Source organism: Protopterus annectens, chromosome 3.part0 (genome assembly GCF_019279795.1).
Source record: "Protopterus annectens isolate FY-2018-M chromosome 3.part0, PAN1.0, whole genome shotgun sequence".
Lineage (NCBI taxonomy): Eukaryota > Metazoa > Chordata > Ceratodontiformes > Protopteridae > Protopterus > Protopterus annectens.
The window spans coordinates 814,889,377-814,913,328 of record NC_056731.1 but is presented as its reverse complement, the minus strand read 5'-3'; the positions used below and the strand labels follow the sequence as shown (position 1 = coordinate 814,913,328).

The window sequence follows — 23,952 nt, the reverse complement described above, 5'->3', positions numbered from 1 at the left end:
TAAAACATGCAGCTGACGTCATTACATCAGTCTTTCTTGCCGTGTGGTGCCCGAAGCAGAAGCAGTTCGAAATGCCGGTCGGCCGACTCCTGAAATTTTCGTTTTCAAGTTTCAGAACCGAAGTCTTCAACTAAAAGCTAAGTATCCTGCAGGGGAAACTTTTTCTTGCTCTAAACCGATGTCAGTAAAAGTAAATAATTGCATTTCTTGTGGAAAGCAAATACGTCAAAGATTTTCATTCGTACTGTATTCCTTGCTAGGCCCTGACCACGACGTACCTCGCTGTTGGTTTTGTGCCTTATTTAAACCACGAACTCTCCGTCATTGGTATATTTGCACTTCTACATTTTTTGGTGCTCTGTTCAGTTATCCTGATATGTCTTTGATAAGCCATCTGACTACTGACATTCCGAAAAAATGCAAAGATAAAGACAGAGACAGGCCGCCCAGTTTGCCGGTACTCATTGAGGCGCTTTCGCAGCCCCTGATACCCGCTACTTCAGATTCACAGGCCTCTACTGAGACCCATTCGGAGTCCGGTATGCTGGAAGATGCTTCAACTGTGGAACCTGCAGATGTCTCTACCTTGGATAGATCCAGAGCCGCTGTGCAGTCACCAGCTACTGACTTGCATATTAAACCGGCACCATCTTCTTCTTCAAGGCCTAAAACTCGAACCATGCCTAGAAAACTGACGCCCAGACCGCATGGTCAGACCTCTGTGCCTAAAGAACAAATGATAAGAATGACAGAAGACCTTATTACTTTAATCAGGGCAAGCCAACCTTCCCCCTCTAAGAGACGTAGGACTGAGTTTGCTTATGATAATTCTGACCAGAATTCTGAAATTTCTGTTTCCTCTCATGACCAGAATTTACCCTTATCTACCTATGAGGATTCTGGTGCTGAGGACTCTATTCCCTGTGCTTCCCCCCAGAGGATTTCTCTTTTGGTGAAACCTTGCATACTCTCGTGAAGCTTTTTCGTTGAGAAAGTCAAGATTTCTCTGATTCTAAAAAGAAACTTGGGGATTTCTTACTCCTGCCCCAGCACAGGCCTTTAGCTATACCTCCTGTACTGGACGTTGTTGATGATGCCTTTTCAGAATCTAGCATGGCCCCTGACTTTACCTCCTGCTTCCAGAAAACCTGATAGATATTACAGGGTTCCTGACTCTCACAAGTTCCTTTTCAAAAATCCTACTGCGGATCCTGAAACTATTTCACAGGGACCGACGGGCATTAAAGCTACTACTGCCAAAAATCCTACCCCCTCTGATAGAGACTCCAGGGCGCTGGATAGATGGGGTAAGAAGGTATACACTTCTGGAACTTTGGCCATTAGGGCTTTGAATTGCCAGTTTGAATTGCATACTATTGGATTGCTTAAACAGAAAATGATGTTGATTCCTGATTGTGCTGAAAATAAGGATTTACAGGATTTTATGCATTCTGCTGAACAAGTTGGTAAACGTACATTGCAATGTGGTTTTGATTCACTAGAGAGGCATCTTGCAGGGCTGCTGTAACTGGGTCTGTACTTAGAAGGCATGCTTGGCTTAAGGAGCAATCCTTGCCAGATCATGTTAAAGCAAAATTACTAGATGCTCCCTTAAATCAGGGCCACCTGTTTGGCAACAAGGCAGAAGAAGTTCTTAAAAAGATGGAGGAAAAAAATAAATCTATGCAAACTGTTAAATACTTTTTACAAGTACAACCTCCAAGATTTAGTAGGCATTGGCCTTCTAAGAATTGGTCCTTTCCTGCCTCTTCCAGACCTTCTCAGTCCAAACCCAGATCCACCAGAGCACCCAGGCTTCAGTCCCAGGGGACACACAGGACTAAGCAGTGGGGGGCCTCCACTTCCAAATTTGGGAGTAATAAAACTCTCCCCTATGGTAAACTGTTTCAGTGACTTCTTTTTAAAACTTCCAAGCACTTCTCAGCTGACTGCCCCTTTGGGGGAAAGATCGCACTTCATGCAAAGAACTGGGGACTCATTTCCTAGGAGAAATGGGTTTTAAATATAGTTTCCCAAGGATACAGATTTCACTTCCACACGTCACCAACTCCAAGCAGTTGGCCAGATCTAATTCCAAAGCAGTGGGCAGAGGCCCAAAAGCAAGTACTCTCTCTCTTAAACATAGGGGCTATTCAGTTTGTACCAGAAGAGAAAAAGGGACAAGGTTTCTACTCAAGATTTTTCCTGTTACCCAGAAAAGACAATTCATGGCGTCCTATCCTGGACCTGCCTACTCTAAACACCTTTTTGGTGATTCCAAAATTCAAGATGCTGACTCTTCACCAGTTGCTTCCTATGCTAAGCAAAGATGCCTGGTTGGCAACACTAAATTTAAAGGAAGCATACCTGCACATACCAATCAGGGAATCTTGCAGAAGATACCTACGCTTCAAAGCAGGCTACACGCACTATCAGTTCTCTGCACTGCCCTTTGACTTATCTACTGCGCCCAGGGTATTCACAAAGTGCCTAGCTCCAGTCATTGCATTTTGCAGGCAAAGAAATATTCAAATATACCAATACCTGGATGATTGTCTAATTCACGCAGAAAACCAGGACATACTTTTGAATCATCTGGCTTTTGTACAGAGGGTGCTAACTTGTCTGGGGTACACCATAAATGAAAATAAATCACACCTGGTACCCTGTCAACAAATTATATTCCTGGGAGCAAGCTTGAATACAACTTCCCAAATGGCTTTCCTCATGCCAGAGAAACAAATTCACTTGACAACATACTTCAAACAAGTGGTCACAAAAACCCTGCTATCTGCAAGGCAAATACTACAAGCCTTGGGGTTCATGGCCTCCTGCATTCTTCTACTTCTATATGCAAGACTGCATATGAGGAAACTACAATGGCATCTAAAAGGCCTATGGTGTCAACATTCTCAGGATCTAGAAGCAATGATTCCTAGCATTCCTGGTCTACACCTAGAGTTCCTTTGGTGGGCAGAGGCCTGCCACCAAAACAAGGGACTACCATTCACACTACCCCCTGCCGCCCAAACCCTAACAGACTCATCAGACTTTGCATGGGGGGGGGGCACACCTGGCAGGGGAAGTGCATTCAGGGCAAATGGAACCCAATTCAAATGCACCTTCACATCTAACATAAAGAAATGTTAGCTGTACAGAATGCTCGGACAGCCTTCAAGGACCACATTCTTCCAGGACAATTAATGGTAAAGCCGGACAACACCACTGTTATGTGGTACATAAACAAGCAGGGGGGTACACATTCTTACCCTCTCTGCAGACTAGCTATGGCATTATGGAACACAGCCTTGAGCTACCAAGTACATCTACAAGCTCAATTCCTGCCAGGAAAACTAAATGCACTGGCAGACGGACTAAGCAGAGCCCTCATGGACCCACACAAGTGGAAACTGGAACCAAGGACTTTCAACATGTTGACAAGCAAATGGGGGAGCCCAGATATAGACCTGTTTACCTCCTCCCAGAACTATCAATTGGAAAAATGTTGTGCAAGGACTCCACACAGACAAGCTTGGAAAGTGGATGCTCTGTCCTTCAGCTGGAACAACCTATTAGTTTATGCCTTTCCTCCTCTGCCTCTGCTCTCCAAAGTACTGCTAAAGATCAAACAAGACAAACCAAGGATGATTTTGATTGCAGCAGCCTGGCCACGCCAACACTGGTACCCCCTCCTGCGCAGTGTGTCACTGTTGGCCCCATGGCACCTGCCTCAGACTCCTACCCTGCTGTGTCTCAGCAGGAGAACCAGATTCTGCACCCTCAGCTTCAAACACTGAACCTAGCAGCCTGGCTAATTACCTAAGCTCTCCTTTACCATCCCTCAGTAAACCAGTGATGGATGTCATTTTAGAGGCAAGGAGGCCTAGTACTAGAAAATCTTATGCTGAAAAATGGAAAAGATTCTGTGCCTGGAACCAATCTCAAGGGATGAGCACAGCAGTGCCCAGTTTACCTCAGATTTTACAATACTAAACTGAGATGCTTCACAAGGACCTGTCTTTTTCCTCAATAAAAATTCACGCCTCAGCCAGTTCAGCTCATTACAACACAGAACCTCCCCTCTTCTCTCTTCCACTGCTCAAGCAGTTCCTCAGAGGGGCAAAAAATTTAAGACCACCCAGGAGAGCTCCAACTCCAGCCTGGGACCTAAACTTTGTATTGGAGAAACTCACCCTTCCTCCTTTCAAGTCAGCTGCTACTGCAGATTTAAAATTCCTTTCTTGGAAAACAGCTTCCCTTTTAGCTATCACTTCAGCAAGAAGGGTATCTGAATTATAGGCCCTTATGGCAGTGGAGCCTTTCATCCTCTTTCATGCGGACAGGGTGTCCCTCAGCACCAATCCCTTTTTCATGCCAAAGGTGGTATCCAGTGTGGCCTTTAATCAGTCCATTCATTTTCCTACCTTCTTTCCTAATCCACAGAACAAAGGGGAACGGGTACTGCACTCCTTAGATGTGCACAGACAACTTAGATTCTACTTGGACATGTCTAAACGTCAAAGGAAATCTGAACAACTGCTGGTGGCCTTTGCTGCACGGACAGAGGGAAAGGCTATTTCAAAGCGAACCATCTCCAAATGGATAGGCCATTGAATTCATTTCTGCTATAAGCACCATGGAAAACCTATCCCACAGGGGATCAGATCCCACTCACCCAGGGCATCTACCTCTACAGCCTTTCTCAGAGGCGTATCTACCAGGAACATCCTAGAAGCTGCTACCTGGAGTTCTGTACATACTTTCACCAAGCATTACCATTTGCCAATTTTCTCTAAATCCAGAGCTGGCTTTGCCACTGCAGTTTTGCAGGGTCTTATAGCTGGTCCTAATGCTATCTAAATTCCTCCTCCCATCCTTAGCTTTGGGAATCTACCCAAATGTAATGACTGCAACAGTGAAACATGAAGCACATAGTACAGTTGTATACACTTACCATAAATGTAGATGTTCGAGTGTATTCACTGTTGCAGTCCTGGTTACCCTCCCTCCAGCCCCCTGACTTAGTTTGGCTATACCTCTTCTCTCCATTTCAATGCTTAAAAGCTTTTTGGTGTATTTGTTTTTTTTTTTTTTTGTTTGTTTGAGGTATAACCTTGTATATTTATAGATTTAATTGCTTCCCATTAGGGGTGCACCTGACATCTGGGGCAAGAAAAACTGATATAATGATGGCTGTATGTTTTATACCCCTGACAACCTGACGTCACTGAAGAAGAGACAGCAACTGATGTAGGACCCAATAGTTTGTTAATCAGGCCGACTGAGGGTAACTGCAAGCAGATAATGCAAATGTAATGACTGCAACAGAGAATACACTTGAACATCTACATTTATGGTAAGTGTACACAACTGTACTTTCTTTCAAGCCGTGCAAATCGATGCTTTTCATACTGTATACAAAACACTTCCCAGTCCAACAGTTAGCTCATTTTTTTTTTCAGTTTCATCTGTCTGCCAGTCAGATAAGTATTCAATGAGGGATTTTCCACTTTTAAACTAATGTTTAAAAAAGTTAACAACTGCTTGATTTGTGAGGAAGCAAATCCCACATAAAGATTTTCACTCATGCAATCCTCAGCTTCCACAGTGTCTTTGCTATTTTTGGAATGACACTGACAGAAGTTGAGGCTTGCAAAGGCAAAAAAAAAATTCAAGAAAAAAGACTGTCAGTACCACAGAAGCTTCAGCTCATGCTGCCAAGTCAGCTGCAGACTCAAGTGAAGCTTCACAGGCCCCTGGTCTGGTGACTTCTAGACCTGAAGCCTCGACGTGACCTCTCAAGTGGCCGCCATGGCTCCTGGCCTGCCATTCACTTGTTCTACAACACCAGTGCCAACCAGGTTTGAAGTCACTCAGCAAGTTTCAGCTTTGATCTTGAGTTACTGGTAATGAGTGAAACATTCAGTCTACTTCATTTAGTGAACCTCATGCCAAGGTTCACTTGGATGACTGCACCCTCACGTCACCCTCTCTAAACAGACACCAAAGTGGAAGTGAACCACCATCCTTCTTCTTTCCTCTCCTCAGCCCTTTGCTAATTCACCTCAAGTTGAAGCCCAAGCTCTCCTACAAATAACACAGGACTTCATGGTTTTCATGAAAAGCAGAGAGCCCTCCCACTCTGTGACTACTGCCCCTGATTTGTGGCTTTCCAGGAAGAATGTATTCCTCGGACTCAGAAAATGAGGAAGAATGTTCCTACACCAAGCACCTTCCACCCCAACTTTGCTCTTACTCAGACACTCTCTCTTCTGCCTCTCACCAGAAGACCATTCTTTCAGGGATACCATTCACAAAATGAAGGAACGCTTCATTTGGGAAAGCAAACGATTCTTACAAGCTCAGACCTTACAGGGAATTGCTGAGTTTACCTTCACCCATGCCATTGTGGCTGTCCCTCCTGTACATGTATTGCTTGATATCTTTGAAGGCATTTATTTGCACCCTGATCCCAGGAAGCCTGACAGGTTTTGCAGGTTGCTTGACTCACACAAGCACCTCTACACAAATCCTACAGCTAACCCCTCAGTAGTCTGTACGGAGTCCACAAAAGGTGTTCCTGAGGGGCCAGCTAGACATCTCCTAGCCAGTAATGGGGAGAGTAGACTATTAGGAAGATCTGGCAAAAAAAAAAAAACGCTTGTATCTCTGCTACACTTTCAGTGAGAACACTAAATTGCCGTTTTCATATGTTAAGGTACCTTGAATCCTTACAAGACAAAATTCTGTCTAAGGCAGAAACTGTGGATGATAAAACCTTGTCAAATGGGACTCTAGACTTGGCAAGAAAAGCCTTAGAAATTTCCAGACACTTCTTGAAGTGTAGTTGTGGTGCCTAGGCTGCATCATGCAGAGCAGCTACCACAATTTCTATCATTCTCAGACATGCATGGCTCAGGACTTAACCCCTATCAGATCAGGTCAAGGTTGAAGTTATGGATGCTTCACTAGACAAAATTCCTCTTCAGACCCCCAGCTGCAAAGGTTTTTTATTAGCTGGACAAGAAAGGAAAACAATTAAAAACAGTGAAGGAATTTTACCTGTCACCTACAGCATGGTATAATAGAAATTGCCCTTCCAAACCATGACCTTTCTCCCCATAAACAGGACATGGAGAGGCCCTCCCATGCTAAGTGACCCAGACAGTGTAGAAGATTACAGCTAGAGCAAACACAGAGACCAGGAAGCTCTAAAGAGCCCACCCAGTAAAAAAAAAACAGCTGTGATTATCCTCAAATCATGACCCCGCTTTCCCGCCTCACCTTCCCCTCAATTTCTCTTGGTCTTCTCTTTACTGCATCAATTAAAGATCATAACCAAGGGCCAGTGGGTCTTCACCATCATAGAAGGAGGTTACTACATTCAAGTCAGAGAAATTATACCCTTCCTATGCATCCTATGTCTAGATGTCTAGAAAAGAGCAAGAGAGTCTCTTGCCTATTGTCTGGGAATTACTGCAGCAAGGATCCATTCACCCTATTCCACATCAGGCGGGAAAAGGGTTCTACTCAAGGATCTTTCTAGTTCCAAGAAAAAAGGGCACCTGGAAGCCGATCTTTGAACTTTCAGAGTTAAACAAGTTCCTCTGTGTACCAAAATTCAGAATGCTTATTCTACAAAAATTACTTCCCATGATCTTTCAAGATGCTTCCACCTTCGCTCCGTGAAGATGCAATTCATCCGGACATCACAGCTGAGGAAACTACCTATAAATCAAAAGGAACTGTTAGCAGTTTACCTGGTCATAAAAAACTTTCAACAGAATTTAACCCCACGGACCTTGCAGATTTGGACAGACACCACCACCGTGATGTGGAACATAAACAAACAAGGAGGCATTCTTGCTTTAACCTTTGTGCAGTCTCGCTATGAAGATCTGGATAGTGGCTGAAGAGCTAAAGCTAACTATTAAAGCATTTTACATTCTGGTCCAGAACAGTATCTTGGCAGGTCATTTCTTTAGCAGGGATCTTCTAAATCCCAATGAATGGATGCTGAAGAGGGAGGTTTTCCTGGACTTAACCTTACAGTGGGGAATTCCCTCAATAGACCTGCTTGCTTCTGAACAAAACAAACAACATCAAAGGTTCTGCTCAAGAATCTAACAGACAGGGACTTGGAAAATGGACACATTCTCATTCAAATGGCCCATCCTGTTCCTATACACCTTTCCTTGCTCCTTTACCTCTGATCCACAGGGTCCTCATAAAAGTCAGGTCTGACGGACCCAGCATGATTCTCATTGGCCCCTTCTGGCTGAGGCAGCACTGGTTCTCCCTCCTCTTGTCCCTCAGTGAAGGGAGATTTTACATTCTCCCACAGGAGATAGACCTCCTTAGCTAATCTAAGGGTTCATTCCATCAGCACCTGACTCCACTCAAGTAACAGCATTGAGGATTGGGTTTTGATGCCAGAATGTGAAGGTATCTCAAGGAGGTGCTATAATTTCTGAAGAAAGCAAGGAAAACCCATCACCAGAAAATCATACTTAGCAAAATGCAAGGGTTTTTTCCATCTGGTGTCACAGTAAAAACATCAACCCTTCTGAGGCAGAAGTTAATTCTGTCTTGGAATACCTTTCAGGCCTGTTTACCCAGGACCTTTTCTACTACAATATTAAGTTACAATCTGCTGCCATCTCATCTTGCTTGCACAATCTGTTCCTATACACTTACACCCCCACATGAAGCTTTTTCTAAAAGGCGTCATTCACCTAGGACCACCCAGAAGGAACCCATTTGTTACCTGGAGTCTAAATTATTTGCTGGAAAAACTCACCTTATCCCTGTTTAAGTCAGCAGCTTCTGCTTCCCTAAAAATGCTCATTTGAGAGAACACCTTACTTACAGCTGTCACTTTAGCAAGGAGGGTCTCATAGCTTCAAGCCCACAGGTGTGAAGAACCTTCCATGGTCTTTCACAGGTATAGGGTAACCCTTAGACTTGATCCATCTTTCATGCCTAAGGTGCTGTCAGAATTTTCTTTAAATTAGTCTGTGACCCTGCCAGCCTTTATTACAAATCCACAGAACAAAGCAGAACAAATCCTACATTCTTTGGATGTTCACATGAAAATCAGGTACTACCTGGACAGGACAAAACCCCAAGTAGTAATTGCTGGTGGCTTTCACAGAGGAGAAAGAGGGCAGACCTATTTGCAAAGCAACCATATCCAAATGGATAATCAGTTGCATTAGACTCTGTTAAAACTCACCGTGGAAAAACTTTACCTAATCGTATCAAAGCCCATTCCACCAGGCACGGGGCAATTAACATGGCCTTCGTCAAAGTACTTCCAACTCAGACTGTCCCAGAAGCTGCCACTTGGAACTCTGTGCACTCTTTTACAAAACATTACCATCTAGGCATTGCCTCCAGGACTTGAGCAAGGTTTGCAACTGCAGTCCTGGAAAACCTTATTGCTTAGGGGCCAACAGATTGCTTGCCACCCAACAGGTAATCCCAAGAATCGGTACTGTAACATTGGCTGCAAAGAACATAGTGCATTTGTGTCCCACTTATCATAATTGTAGATGTTGGAGTAGATCAGTGCTGCAGTACAAACGCCCACCCTCCAAGCCCTCTTTCTGGTGACTATTCTCTCTCCCTTGCTGGGTGCAAATGGGAGGGGAGTTTCTGACAGATAATGCCCTTATCACCACCATCTCTCTCTGCCTCCTATTCATAGCTCTCAACCTCTTAAGAGGCCAATGTGGAGCATACAACCTAACAATGTGTGACAAACAGCCAAAATGTGGAACACCCTGTTTTCGTACTACGTGAAAATGTGCCATTTCCTTGGCACCTGGTTGAAGTGGGCTTTTAAACAAAAACATGAAGTTCAAGTACATAGCCAAAAATTAACAGTATACATTTCTAAAAGTTCTATAAAAACACAACGTGTAATTTAAATCAAACTTGTTTATAATGTTCAGTACCATAAATAATCAAATGCAAAACAGAACTACCAGAGAGTATCAAACTAAAATCAAAACTACTACTATACAGAATCAAAGTAAAACTGCCCATAAATACCATTTCCTACAATATTGCATTGCTCTAAATGTCTGCTAAACACTACCCTGCTATATATTTCACACTGTAAACAATTATCGCACTATATCTATGGACATAAGTACTTTAGATGCACACTCCTTATTGTATGCCGCTGTATGTAACTGGTCAAGAATATGGCACAAAATGTTCTGCATACTGCATAGCACCCCTAAAATTTCAAATGTCTTCCCCTGAGAAAAAACTCTACTCTGTAAATCAACTGAAATGAAATCTTGCATGACTAAAACAGTCTGTTGCAACGCTATTTACCAAAATACCTGCAATATTGTACCACAGCACATCTAATTACACAAATCCACAACCACAAATAACAGTAGTGATAACCTCAGTATTAAGAGTAGAAAATGCAGCATTATGAAATGTAACAAAAGGACACATTTAGAAACAGAACAGTAACTCAAAACAAAATGCAACAGCAATCTACTACTGTAATGTGTTCAAAAACATTAATGGAACAGGTTTTTGCATCAGCCTACATTTAATGAACAATGAAACTGCAAAGCATGAAACTCTAATGTTGGGCATTATTAACATGCTGCAACCCTCAATGATTCATCAAGGAAGAAGTCTTTTGCATCCACCTACATTGTATGACTTTTACAACACTGCACCACAAATCCTATAAATGTTAACACAACAAACAGATTTTGCATATATATATATATATATATATATATATATATATATATATATATATATATACACACACACACATTATCTTAACAATAACTAGCATAAATCTCCAGTTTTGCATTAATGACCATAATCAAATTCAAAATAATAGAACAGACTTGGCAAAAACCTAGATTTCATTTATAAAATTGGTGTCTACCATTCCTCACCCATTATAACCTGCATCAAGTCACCAAGGAAAAGAGGTAGGCAAGGCAGCTGTAAACACCACTAAATCTGGTACAAAAAAACAAAAGGAAGGCAGGCAAACTCCACAAAACCTCCGAACCAGCCCAGCGGGAGTGCCACCGTCCCCATGTCCTAACTACACTCCGGTTCTCCTCACTCCTCCAGCAAAAGAAGCATGTTCCAAAAGTAAACAAAAGAATAAGTGTTTTACTATAACTGTTTTTCAAGGTTTCGCAGTGGCGCAAAACCCCATTGTGATGTTGCTGTCGGCTGTGTTAAGGGAAAGTCCTGTAATGATTGGCCAATTTCTTTCTTACCTCATTGGCTTGCTTTACCTAGAAAATATCTCTTGATTGGCTCATATACCTCAATGCCGATTAGCTCTATTTGCGGTATACAAGCTCACAAACCGGAGCCATCACTGTTCAGTGCGGAACAGTGGAAAAGCACCTAAGAGAGCCTTATGTTCCGCATAATCCAGAGCACTTGACTGCTCAGCTCCTATTATCTTCCTCTTACACATTCAAATTCAGACAGCTGGGGAGGTTGTGCTATTCTTGAACATGAATCCTTGTTCACTGTCTAGAAAGACCTGAAGATGGTGCAGACAGATGGCCTTCTTATACCTTGACATCCAGAGGTCTGTCCTCAGATGTCCGCCAGCTAGGGATGAATCAAAGACCAGTAAATCTAATTTATTATGGGCTTCTGCATGGCAGGAAAACCCAAGAATCAGAATATACTCAAACATCTACAATTATTGTGGTATTTGGGACACAACTGTACTTTTTCTCTAGGCACTCTAGTTTCTTCTCAAAGACAGATTTGCTGATTAACTGCTCTGAGTTGCCAGTGTAGATTGCTGTTGTCCTGCTCCTTTTTACCCAACTCATGGGAGAAAAAGGGCCGCAAGTATATGCTTACTTACCTGCTTAAAAATAGTTAATAAATAAAATGTTTCTCCTAAATGTGTTTGACATTTCAGTTTAAAAGTGTTTCTGCTAATTATTTACTTATGTTGCAGATGCCTGAGTCTGTCTGCATCTTTGGAAGGGACCAATCACAATGTCACCAGCACGTCCACCTCCTCTTGTTACTGGTATCTCCCCTAATGAAGGGATAGCTGGGAAGAAGGTCACCATCCGGGGAGAAAATCTAGGAACTGGGACTGCCGATCTGATAGGTAAGATTAACATTTGCTTGATCTTCTCCCTCCTGGTCCAAGTAGTTTACCTGCATTTTTTTCATAATTCTTGGTGTAACTATAGGTCAATTTAAGAATGCAGCTGAATGTACAGTTGACAGTTTAAACTTTTGCAAAATGGGGTAACCTCTCTCCCTTCACTGCAGCAATGCTGGCTGAATGACAGAAGTACCTTTTTTCTTTTGCTGATTTGGACGTTTCATAAATTAGATGTGGAACTTCAAATGTTGTGATATTTAAGTAGGAGGTGCAAAACAGCATTTTCTTTTGTACGGAATGACTACAGCAGACCTAGTATGAGTCTAGTCCAGTGATGGCGAACCTTTTGGGCTCTGCATGTCAGAAATATAGTATGACCATTCCCTGCAAAGAAAGGATAATCCAGTAGTAAAAATAGAGAGAGGTGGAGTAGACAGTGTGAAAAGAGTTCTTTGGGAAGGCATGTGCCCTTGCAGAATTATAAGACATTGAAGCACAAGTAATTTAAAATACAAATATTTTTTTATTATGGCATGATGATAGCATGATGAAGCAAATGGCACTGTGTCACCAGGTAGATTGCACATTTTATGTTGTTTCTTGAACCCTACACTAATTGGGTTAAGGATATAACATGTTTGGTACTTCACTCCTTGGAGTGAGGGCAGATGTTCGTATTAATCAAAGCTGCAGTAGCCTTAGCTATATGGGTTATTTCCTGCCATGGATATAACAGATGGTCAGCGTTCAAAGCTTCAGGATATCTTCCATGTGCCCAAACTTTAAGGTATTTCAAGCTGAGCTGACTGCTGATGAAGAGTATGCTCCACAGAGTCTTTTGATGATTGATGATCAGCTTGTGCTGTTCCTTTGCTGAGCAGATAAGTTCCCCTTGTGGAGAAAAAAACTTATTGATAAGTCTTTTCTCTTCAGGAAAGTTATTTTAAAGCTAGAAGTTTGTGTTTTAGTGGACTGTCACAAGACTGTATTGTACTTTTAAATGAGAACATTATTTTTCCTGTCAGTTTAAATGTTGATCTGATGCCTTTTTCATCCGTTCCTCATCCGATGGGTCTCTGATCTGACCTCGTATCTGGCTTCGCCCACTTTAGTAGACTTTGACTCTGTAGCTCAACCTACTTCTCTTACCCATAATCCTCTCCTAAACCCAGATTACTCCATATTTTGTTTGCCGCTTCAGTGTTTGGATGTGGTCACCTGTGGCTTGAGTGGTCTTTGGTACTAGATAAGTCACATTTTCTTATTTCTCCCTAGCGCATTACTTTGTATCTAGTTCCTTTCCTCCTCTTTCTTTCTATAGTAGGAAAAAATGTATAATATAATATCTGAGTGTGTGTGTATTGTGTGGTATGTATATATCTATATCTATCTAGCTATATATAGTGTGTGTGTATGTATGTGTATCTATCTATATATATATATATATATATATATATATATATATAGTAGAAACCACCAAATCCCAAATTTATGTAGAATCCAAACAATGACGCAAGGAATAAATGTGTATACCAGTCCAAACAAAGATGAAGTGCCTATAAAATCCAGCCAAAGCACTTCTATACATCCAAGGCTACAAGCTCATTACCAACCACTTGTCGGAATAAAGATGGAAATAGTGGCTGCAACAGTCTTTTTTGACCAACCTCAGTGTACCTTGTGTTTAGGCTGTAGTCCACTATCAAACCAAGAATATTTCAACTGCTTCCTTGTACAGAGACAAACACCATTCGTTCCTTAAACTCTGTTATACCATATAAACTGTTAGCAGGCTGCTTCCTTGTACAAATCCAGCATCAGTAAAAGAAAAACCATTCGTTCAACCTTCTTTATTCATGTGAGCTTTCACGGCAATACAGAGCCGCTTCATCAGACAAACAACAAGTGCTCTGTAAGAGCCAATTTTTAAAATACATAGAAGGAAGTCACTCCTACTAACTTCCTGGTATGCTGTGCTAAAGCATTTAAAGTGGCAGTGCAATAATAAAATCAAATAATATAAAATCAAATAATTCATAATAGCAATGTTACAAATACAAATAAAACTCTGAAAAACTTCATTTTAACAACACATAACATCATTATTACAAAGCCAACGTGTTATACAGATCACACTTTGATTAAAACTTTAAGATACTCAAGCTAACAAGATGTCTAGCACATTGAAATAGCTCCTCATATACAAATCCAAAAGGTCAAATTCGAGTAATGTACATAACACATACAAAAACAAACAGAACCAACTACATGTTCAAAATGCTGATATAAGACCAATGTGGTGTAAGGGGACAAAATGAAATGCTATGCTAAACAATCACTCTATGAAGTAAATGTATCTGGGTTGAACAATGTGCTAATATATCTGGATCTATAACAAATGTAGGATATTAAGGATAAAATCAATAATTAAAACCATGTATACAAACTGAAAAGTGATATAAAAAACCAAAAATTGTTTGAAATGCATATTGAATAACTATAATCTGTGTGTATAAAATCTGTTAGCAAATCCACAAAACAACCTAAATGAATACACTGGACTGGGTCTTACAACATTTAACCAAACTAGGTATGACAAATGAGAATGTTGACATATCCTATTCAGCATAAAATATACAGAACTGGCCTACTGTGGATACAATTCATAAACCAACAGTACCAAGTGATGTATATGTGGAGGCCATAGTATAACCTTGAAGCCTAAATATTATGTAATCAATTTATCAAAGTACAAATGGAGAATATGAGGCAACAGAAAATGAGGTCATCTAGATCATCTCAAAGGTCTGGCCTTCAACTGCGGTTTAATGGACAGAACTTCATTCAGGCCTTTCTCCCTATGGGCCGCTAGCCTGCATATCCACTTTAGCTCCGCTTGTTCAGTGAGGTTGACTATATTGCCTAGTCTAGGATTAGGTATCACAACTTGGAGCACTTGAAATAAAAAGGTGTGTGTTGCTCCTTCTCTCATGGTGTGCTTCGATAGAGCACTACATTCTTGTTTTCTAGCTAGGCAGTAGCAGTGGTCCCTTATCCGTTCTCTAAGGGACCTGTTGGTTTTACCAACATAAAATGAAAAACAGTAGGTACAGTGTGCAATATAAACAATGTTTCTGGTGTTACAGTCACTGTTCTGATTTAGTGTCCAAAGGTGACCTGAAACAGGATGCCTATAGTAGTGTGATTCATCTACATATTGGCATTGTGCACACCTGCCACACTTATTTGTTCTTTCAAAACCTGACCTTTCTTGAAGCCCTAGGCCTTTACTGTTGCATAACAACCTTTTCAGATTCAACATATTACTGAAAACAAAAGATGGAGTATGGCCCACTAATCTGGTAATGCTCTCATTGGCGGTAAGAATGTTCCAGTGCTTGTTGATTAGAGTTCGTAGCATGTTACAGCCTATTCCATAAGGCATAACAAAGCCAATGAAATTATTGGCAATGGAATCTAGAGGTCTTCTACTTTCACCACCCAACAAGTATGGTTTTGCTCTATTCTGTCTGAGATATTGCATTTCTGTATATACTTTTTGGATTTCATCTTCAGAATAAGAAGGCCATCACTTAGCTCATTCAACCCTTGCTGATAGTCGACATCTGTAGGGAAAGCCTGGATATTCTCATAGCTTGTCCTTTTATGATGTTCTGAAAAATATGTGGAGGGTGCATGCTGTCTCTGTGAAGAAAAGAAGGCTTGTAGCAGGGTTTCCGATGTATCTTCAGATTAATGCTATTGCCTTGCTTGTAAATGGTTACATCCAGAAAGTCAATGGACTCAATACTAAAATTCATGGTAAATTTTAAAAAAGAGCTACTGGAATTCAACTTGTTATGGAATACATGTAATTGATCAACAGTGCCTCCCCATAAAAATATCCACAAACCTTTTGTAAAATATTATGTGAGGTTCGTTAATGATGTATACTTCTTCAAAGGTCGCCATGACCAGGTTGGCATAGCTGTTGGCACAGCTAGTGCCCATGGCGACCCCTTTCACTTGCTTATAACAGGTATTCCCAAATAGAAAGATGTTGTGATTTAGAACAATCTCCATTAACCGAGATAGAAACTCTATCTTGTTCTGATTAAGGCCAGATTTGCTGGTGAGATACCGTTGTAGCATCTGGATGCCCTCACCATTCGGTATGCAAGTGAATAGAGAGGTTACATCCATAGTCACAAACAGTGCCGATGCTATTCTGGCTGCATTGAGATCACGTGTTAACATGCATAATTCTTTTAACAAATGTTCTGTATCTTTCAAGATACAATCAGACTTAAATAATGTTGGTTTAAATTCATAATCTAGATACATAGATAGGGGCTCAGTTAGCCACCCAGACCCTGCAACAATAGGTCTGAATTCCGGTAAATGAAGGTTCTTATGTATTTTCGGAAGTCCTGAGATGATCGGAATAACTGGATAGTCCACTTGCAAAAACCTAAAGAGATCTTCAGATAAGTGTCCAGCCAATTTGAGCTCAACCAAAGTTTCATCTATGTAAACTTTCATTTGGTGTACACTATTGGTAGAAACCTTTTCATATGCTTCTGCATTAAGCATAGTAGACATCTTGGTGTTGTAGTATAGGGAGTCCAAAACTACTATGGCACCTCCCTTGTCAGCCGGTCTTATGACTATTCTGCTGTTCGACCTGAGACCATTCAGGGCTTGAATTTCCTCTTTAGTAAGATTTTCATGTATGTCTGGTTCGTGAATGCATTGCATATTATAAATGTCCCTCTCGACTGCTTTTACAAATATATCTATATTCGAGTTGAAAGGTGGCATGTATTCACTTTTCCTTCTAAGATTTGGTGCTTCACATCCTTGTTTATCACCAAAGATTAATTTAAGGCCAATATTCCTAGCAAACAATCTAACAGACATAATGGATTGACTCAGGTCAATTCTGGAGGCTGGAATGAATGACATCCCTTTGTTTAGTATTCGCAACTCTGGTTCAGACAACATTTGGCCAGAGATATTGAAAATCAGTTCATGTGACCCCAAAAGTTGGGTAGAGTTTGTTGCTGATTCGAGGAAAGAGGTCTTTCCTCTTGGCCCCACGTGCATAGTCGTTCTCCAACGATCTTTTCCGGTTCAACCGAATTGGAAAAGGGGCATCCAAGGGGTTGTGCAGCTCAACTTTCTCTAGTTGGATCTTCCTTCTTACTACCCCTGCTAGGGATGTATTCTGTGGTGCCTCATCATTGGTGGTTACTACCATGTCCTTGTTACTCTCACAGGGGGTGGTATACACCGAAGAAGTGGTGTTACCTAGAGGCGATTGAATAGGATTCAATATACTTGCTGAAGCTCCTCCATCATGGGGTGGCATATCACTAGTCAAAGGTGTATTTAACGGAGGGGCCACACTAGGTGTCTCACCCACTAAAGGATTAGGTGTAACATTTGAAGTATTGGTGGAACCAGCATTATGATCTACACCAGTAACACTGCTACGTCTAGTATAGTGTGAACCAGTACCTTCTACTCGGTTGACGTTAGCATATGTTCTATTATAATTACCCCTACTACGGGTATTGCTAGATTCTCTCTCTGTACCTTGGTTACTCCTCGTTTCCAACATGGTTACAAAAACATGGTGCTCCGAGAAGTCTTTAATATCTCTACTCAGCTTCTTCTTTTTATTGTTGAGTAGATTAGTTTCATATCGACCCACCCGGGTGATAATTCCCGTACATAGAACTCAGTGGCACTATCCCCTAGAACAGTGCTCCATGTAAGCTGACCATGTTTTTCTTGCATTCTTCCTCTATAGGAAGGAAGAAATCAATTAATAATTTAATATAGGAGCGACTTGCATCTAGATTAATTTGCTGCCATCTTTGCAGCAATCCAGGGTACAAATTTCCATAAGTGGGCATGTTCAAAATTCTCAAGCCCCTGGGTATAACACCCTTGGCTAAACATGCCTCCATGTGTAAATTTAAATAAATCATTATCCATTTCTCTTTTAATTGATTTAATGAGAGCTTCGTCTCTCAGTTCAGTGTCCATATCATTCACAGTCATGCAACCATCAAAGTTAACTAGTGGATTAGCCACATCCTCCATAAGGCCTCGTATATGCATATTAAAAGAGGTTACATTACCAGTACTGTTGTTTACACCCACGCCTTCCATATCCAGTATGTAGTAGAAACCACCAAATCCCAAATTTATGTAGAATCCAAACAATGCCAAGGAATAAATGTGTATACCAGTCCAAACAAAGATGAAGTGCCTATAAAATCCAGCCAAAGCACTTCTATACATCCAAGGCTCATTACCAACCACTTGTCGGAATAAAGATAGAGATAGTGGCTGCAACAGTCTTTTTTACCAACCTCAGTGTACCTTGTGTTTAGGCTGTAGTCCACTATCAAACCAAGAATATTTCTAGGCGAACTGCTTCCTTGTACACATCCAATCTCCTAGAGACAAACACCATTCGTTCCTTAAACTCTGTTATACCATATAAACTGTTAGCAGACTGCTTACTTATACAAACCCAGCATCAGTAAAAGAAAACCATTCGGTTCAACCTTCTTTATTCACGGCAATACAGAGCCGCTTCATCAGACAAACAACAAGTGCTCTGTAAGAGCCAATTTTAAAATACATAGAAGGAAGTCACTCCTACTAACTTCCTGGTATGCTGTGCTAAAGCATTTAAAGTGGCAGTGCAATAATAAAATCAAATAATATAAAATCAAATAATTCATAATAGCAATGTTACAAATACAAATAAAACTCTGAAAAACTTCATTTTAACAACACATAACATCATTATTACAAAGCCAACGTGTTATACAGATCACACTTTGATTAAAACTTCTTGCGAGTAAGATACTCAAGCTAACAAGATGTCTAAGCGACATAGCACATTGAAATAGCTCTTCTCATATACAAATCCAAAAGGTCAAATTCGAGTAATGTACATAACACATACAAAAAAGCAACGTCCATATTGGCGACAGAACCAACTACATGTTCAAAATGCTGATATAAGACCAATGTGGTGTAAGGGGGGGGGGGGGGACAAAATGAAATGCTATGCTAAACAATCACTCTATGAAGTAAATGTATCTGGGTTGAACAATGAGCGTTTGCTAATATATCTGGATCTATAACAAATGTAGGATATTAAGGATAAAATCAATAATTAAAACCATGTATACAAACTGAAAAGTGATATAAAAAACCAAAAATTGTTTGAAATGCATATTGAATAACTATAATCTGTGTGTATAAAATCTGTTAGCAAATCCACATTGGTCTTATATCAGCATTTTGAACATGTAGTTGGTTCTGTCGCCAATATGGACTTTTGTATGTGTTATGTACATTACTCGAATTTGACCTTTTGGATTTGTATATGAGAAGAGCTATTTCAATGTGCTATGTCGCTTAGACATCTTGTTAGCTTGAGTATCTTACTCGCAAGAAGTTTTAATCAAAGTGTGATCTGTATAACACGTTGGCTTTGTAATAATGATGTTATGTGTTGTTAAAATGAAGTTTTTCAGAGTTTTATTTGTATTTGTAACATTGCTATTATGAATTATTTGATTTTATATTATTTGATTTTATTATTGCACTGCCACTTTAAATGCTTTAGCACAGCATACCAGGAAGTTAGTAGGAGTGACTTCCTTCTATGTATTTTTCAGAGCACTTGTTGTTTGTCTGATGAAGCGGCTCTGTATTGCCGTGAAAGCGCTCACATGAATAAAGAAGGTTGAACCGAATGGTTTTTTCTTTTACTGATGCTGGATTTGTACAAGGAAGCAGCCTGCTAACAGTTTATATGGTATAACAGAGTTTAAGGAACCGAATGGTGTTTGTCTGAGATTGGATGTGTACAAGGAAGCAGTTCTAGAAATATTCTTGGTTTGATAGTGGACTACAGCCTAAACACAAGGTACACTGAGGTTGGTCAAAAGACTGTTGCAGCCACTATTTCCATCTTTATTCCGACAAGTGGTTGGTAATGAGCTTGTAGCCTTGGATGTATAGAAGTGCTTTGGCTGGATTTTATAGGCACTTCATCTTTGTTTGGACTGGTATACACATTTATTCCTTGGTCATTGTTTGGATTCTACATATATATATATATATATATATTTGTGTGTGTGTGTGGGCCTGTGCTAACTTAGTGTTGTGGCACTTCTCCTTTACCATTGTTGGTATTTCCTTGAGTACTGTTGCTTGTCTTTGGTGTTACCATTGTGGGTAGTCCTTCCTTCCTCATCTTCCCTTTTTTTTGTAGCTGCCTCTCTTTTTGCTGTTTGTTGTTTTCGAAATACTGAAAAACTAGCTGGGTTTAAAAAGTGCTCATCATGTGGGCACAAAATGTATATTTCAGACACCCACTCGAGTGCATTTATTGCTTCCTATTTTATATTTAGATTTATATTGTTTATTCAGGGCATCTTAGCATTGTGACATTTTTGCATGATTTAATCATTGAGCACTGGTCGAGCGCAGAAGTAAACTTGTATTAAAAGGTTACATCTTTTTCTTCATCTTCTGGAGTCCCCCCTCCAAGAAATCTTTAGAAACATTGGACAGGGATTCCCTGGTAAGGTTAAAGATTTGGGAAACATTCCCCTGGCCTCTGTCCTCCTCCTACTTTGGATCGTCTCTGCCGTAAAAAGATTGCAAAATTTCTTGGCTCTGACTTGATCAATACTGAGATCCTCAGATCCGACTGCTCCCTCAGATCTGACTTGATCCAAATCAAAGTCTGCATGCCTTAAGTTGCCCAGATTTTGTCCAAAGCCTATTTCCTTGAGGGTTCATTCATCTTTATTGCAAGAGATACCTCAATGGAGATGTAGACCTTCCTGAAAGACTTTGACTCCTATTCTGATCTGCCCTCTGGTTTCAGAGTCTACTGAGTCAAGAATCCTGAGTTTGTCTATGTCAGATCATAAGGCCTGGCCCTCGTTGACTCCAACACTTCCTTTAATCCAGATGGCTCCGACAGTGTCGGAGCTTGAAGAATGTCTGAGACGTAGTGTCAGCACATGATCTCGGGGGGGGGGGGGGGGTTCATCTCTGATCTTTTCAGAGCCATCTGTTCCCCTCTGAGCTGGACAGTTTGGCCCAGACCAGTGCATTGAGGCAGGGTCTTGGGGATGCTCAGAGCCATTCTGGGAAGGTTGCCTCACCTCCTACCTAGTTGATTCTTGGATGTCCTTCATGGATGCATCTGCAGTCATAACAACTGGGTTGTCCTGTCGTCAGGCAGCCCTTCGGTCGGCCGGATTCCAAAGTCCGGGTCCGGCTTCGGCTGATGTTGCACTTCACCCGACGTCAACTCTGCAGGTCCTCGGGTATAAAGGCATCAGCCGACGCCATTTTCTTCAGTCTTTCTTGCCGCGTGGCGCCCGAAGCAGAAGCTGTTCGCAAGTGCCGGTCGGTCAGATCCAGAGATTACTACTACCGAACACTACTTCGAAGACTTCTAAAAGCTAAGTACCCCGTTGGGGACTCTTTCTTGCCTCAGCCGATGTCAGAAAAAGTCAATAACTGTTTAACTTGTGGGAAACAAATACCTCATAAAGATTTCCACTCTTACTGTTTGCCTTGTTTAGGCCCAGACCACGACGTAGCAGCCTGTTCGGCCTGTGCTTCTTTCAACCGACGAACGCTTAGACGTCGGTCGGAGTTTGCTGAACAGTTTTTCGGCTCTGAATTTGCGTACATTATGCCGTCAGATCCTCCGACTACCCAAATTGTTAAAAAACACAAAGAAAAAGACCGACACTCGCGGTCCGCGGTTTCGGCCGAAACCATGGTTAAGCAAACCGCGAGTGTCTCGGTTTCGGCCGAAACTGAGAAAACTGATCAGAGTACAGCCGAATCAATGACTACTACTGAGGTTCCGGTTACCTTACTTGAATCGGCCTCAGAAATTTTACCTACTACAGTGGTTACTAGTGACTTATCAGACACCATCCCTTTGGATGTCTCTACCCCAGCACGTGGTGCTGCTAGGCCTCCTGCAGCCATGTCTATTAAGGCCTTCGCCAGGGCTAAAGCAGCCAAATCTACTAAGTCAGTGCCTGTTAAACCCCCCTCAACCAGGCCCACTTCTAGTTCACAAATGCTTACTCTGGCAGAAGATTTAATATCCTTAATTAGGGATCTCAATCTCACCCAGACAGGGCCTCTCAGCCCCCAGAAAAGAGACCTAGAGCAGAGCCCCTCGAGCCTGTGTCCTCTGATGATTCTGCGGAAGACTCAGATATTACAGACCAGCCAGAGGCTCCTTTCTCCAATTTTGAGGACTCAAATGCTGAAGAATCCATTCCAGCTGCTTCCCCACCAGAAGAATTCTCCTTTGGGGAAACCTTACATGCCATGAGAGAACAATTCCAATGGCAGGAACAGGATTTTTCAGACTCCAGAAAAAGACTTAGGACTTTTCTGCACCTACCACAACACAGGCCCTTAGCTATACCTCCTGTCCTCTCTGTTGTGGACGATGCATTTAATGATGTTTGCACTGCACCAGATTCTTTACCTCCAGCACCTGCCAAACCAGATAGATTTTACAGGGTGCCAGACACTCATCATCACCTATACAAGGCCCCACTTGCAGACCCCGAGACTATATCCCAGGGCCCTAAGGCAGTAGCCTCAACCACAGCAAAAAACCCTATTCCTTCTGAAAGGGAAGCCAGGTCTTTAGACAGATGGGGCAAAAGGTTTACACCTCTGCTACTCTCTCAGCTAGAGCTTTAAACTGTCAGTTTCACATGATACAATACCAAGAGTTTATGCTTGATCAGTTAACTAAAAAGCTATCCTCTGATGACTCTATAGATAAGAAAAATCTATTAGAAATGGTAAATAACATACAACAGGTTAGTAACCATTCCTTAAAATGTGGCTATGATGCACTGGAGGCTTCATTTAGATCAGCCATGACTGGCACAGTGATAAGAAGACATGCATGGCTGAAGGAACAAGTTTTACCGGATCATGTTAAAGCTAAGTTATTAGATGCTCCTATGGATAAGACCAGTTTGTTTGGTACACCTGCCCAGCAGGTAATGAAGAAAATGGAAGAAAAGGCAAAATCTGTACAAACGGTTAAAGATTTCTTGCAGGTTCAGCCCCAAGGTTTAGCAGGAACTGGCCTGCCAAAATTGGTCCTTTCCTGACTCCACAAGATCCCAAAGGGGCAGGAATAGACGTTCCAGAGGCAGAAATCAATCCAGAGGGGTGCCTACAGAGGACGACAGTGGCAAGGTAATAACAGAGCCACAGGCACAGCCACTACCACTACAACAGGGCAATCACAGTGACTTGATTCTAACTCCGCCTACCAGGGAACAAATAGCAGCACCCTTAGGCGGAAAATTAACCTTATTTTCAAAGAACTGGCACTATATCACAAAAGACAAGTGGATTTTGCAAACCATAGACCAAGGTTACCGGTTCCACTTCCACACTATACCAGTCAAAAGAGGAATGCCAAACCTACCTCCAAATCAAAAAACAGAAGCTCTACAGCAGATAATGCAATTAACAAAGATGAGAGCAGTGGAAAGAGTACCAATAACAGAACAAGGCAAAGGATTCTACTCCAGACTATTCCTAGTTCCAAGAAAGGAAAAAAGTTGGAGACCTATTCTCGATCTGTCCACCTTAAACACATACATCATTGTCCCAAAATTCAAGATGCTGACCCTACAGCAACTTCTTCCCATGCTGGGCAAGGAGTGTTGGCTGGTAACTCTAGATCTCAAGGAGGCATA

General features: G+C 41.4%; 1 protein-coding gene across 2 annotated transcripts in view; it reads left to right on the top strand.

Annotated features, from left to right (window-relative positions):
* Window positions 1-23,952, top strand: part of EXOC2 (exocyst complex component 2) — a 2,261,550-nt gene that overhangs the window by 261,233 nt on the left and 1,976,365 nt on the right. For both annotated transcript variants that reach the window (XM_044065154.1, XM_044065156.1), the window contains exon 2: window positions 11,984-12,142. In XM_044065154.1, coding sequence (XP_043921089.1) covers window positions 12,025-12,142 — 118 coding nt within the window. In that variant the 5' untranslated portion in view covers window positions 11,984-12,024. The remainder of the gene's footprint in view (window positions 1-11,983; window positions 12,143-23,952) is intronic.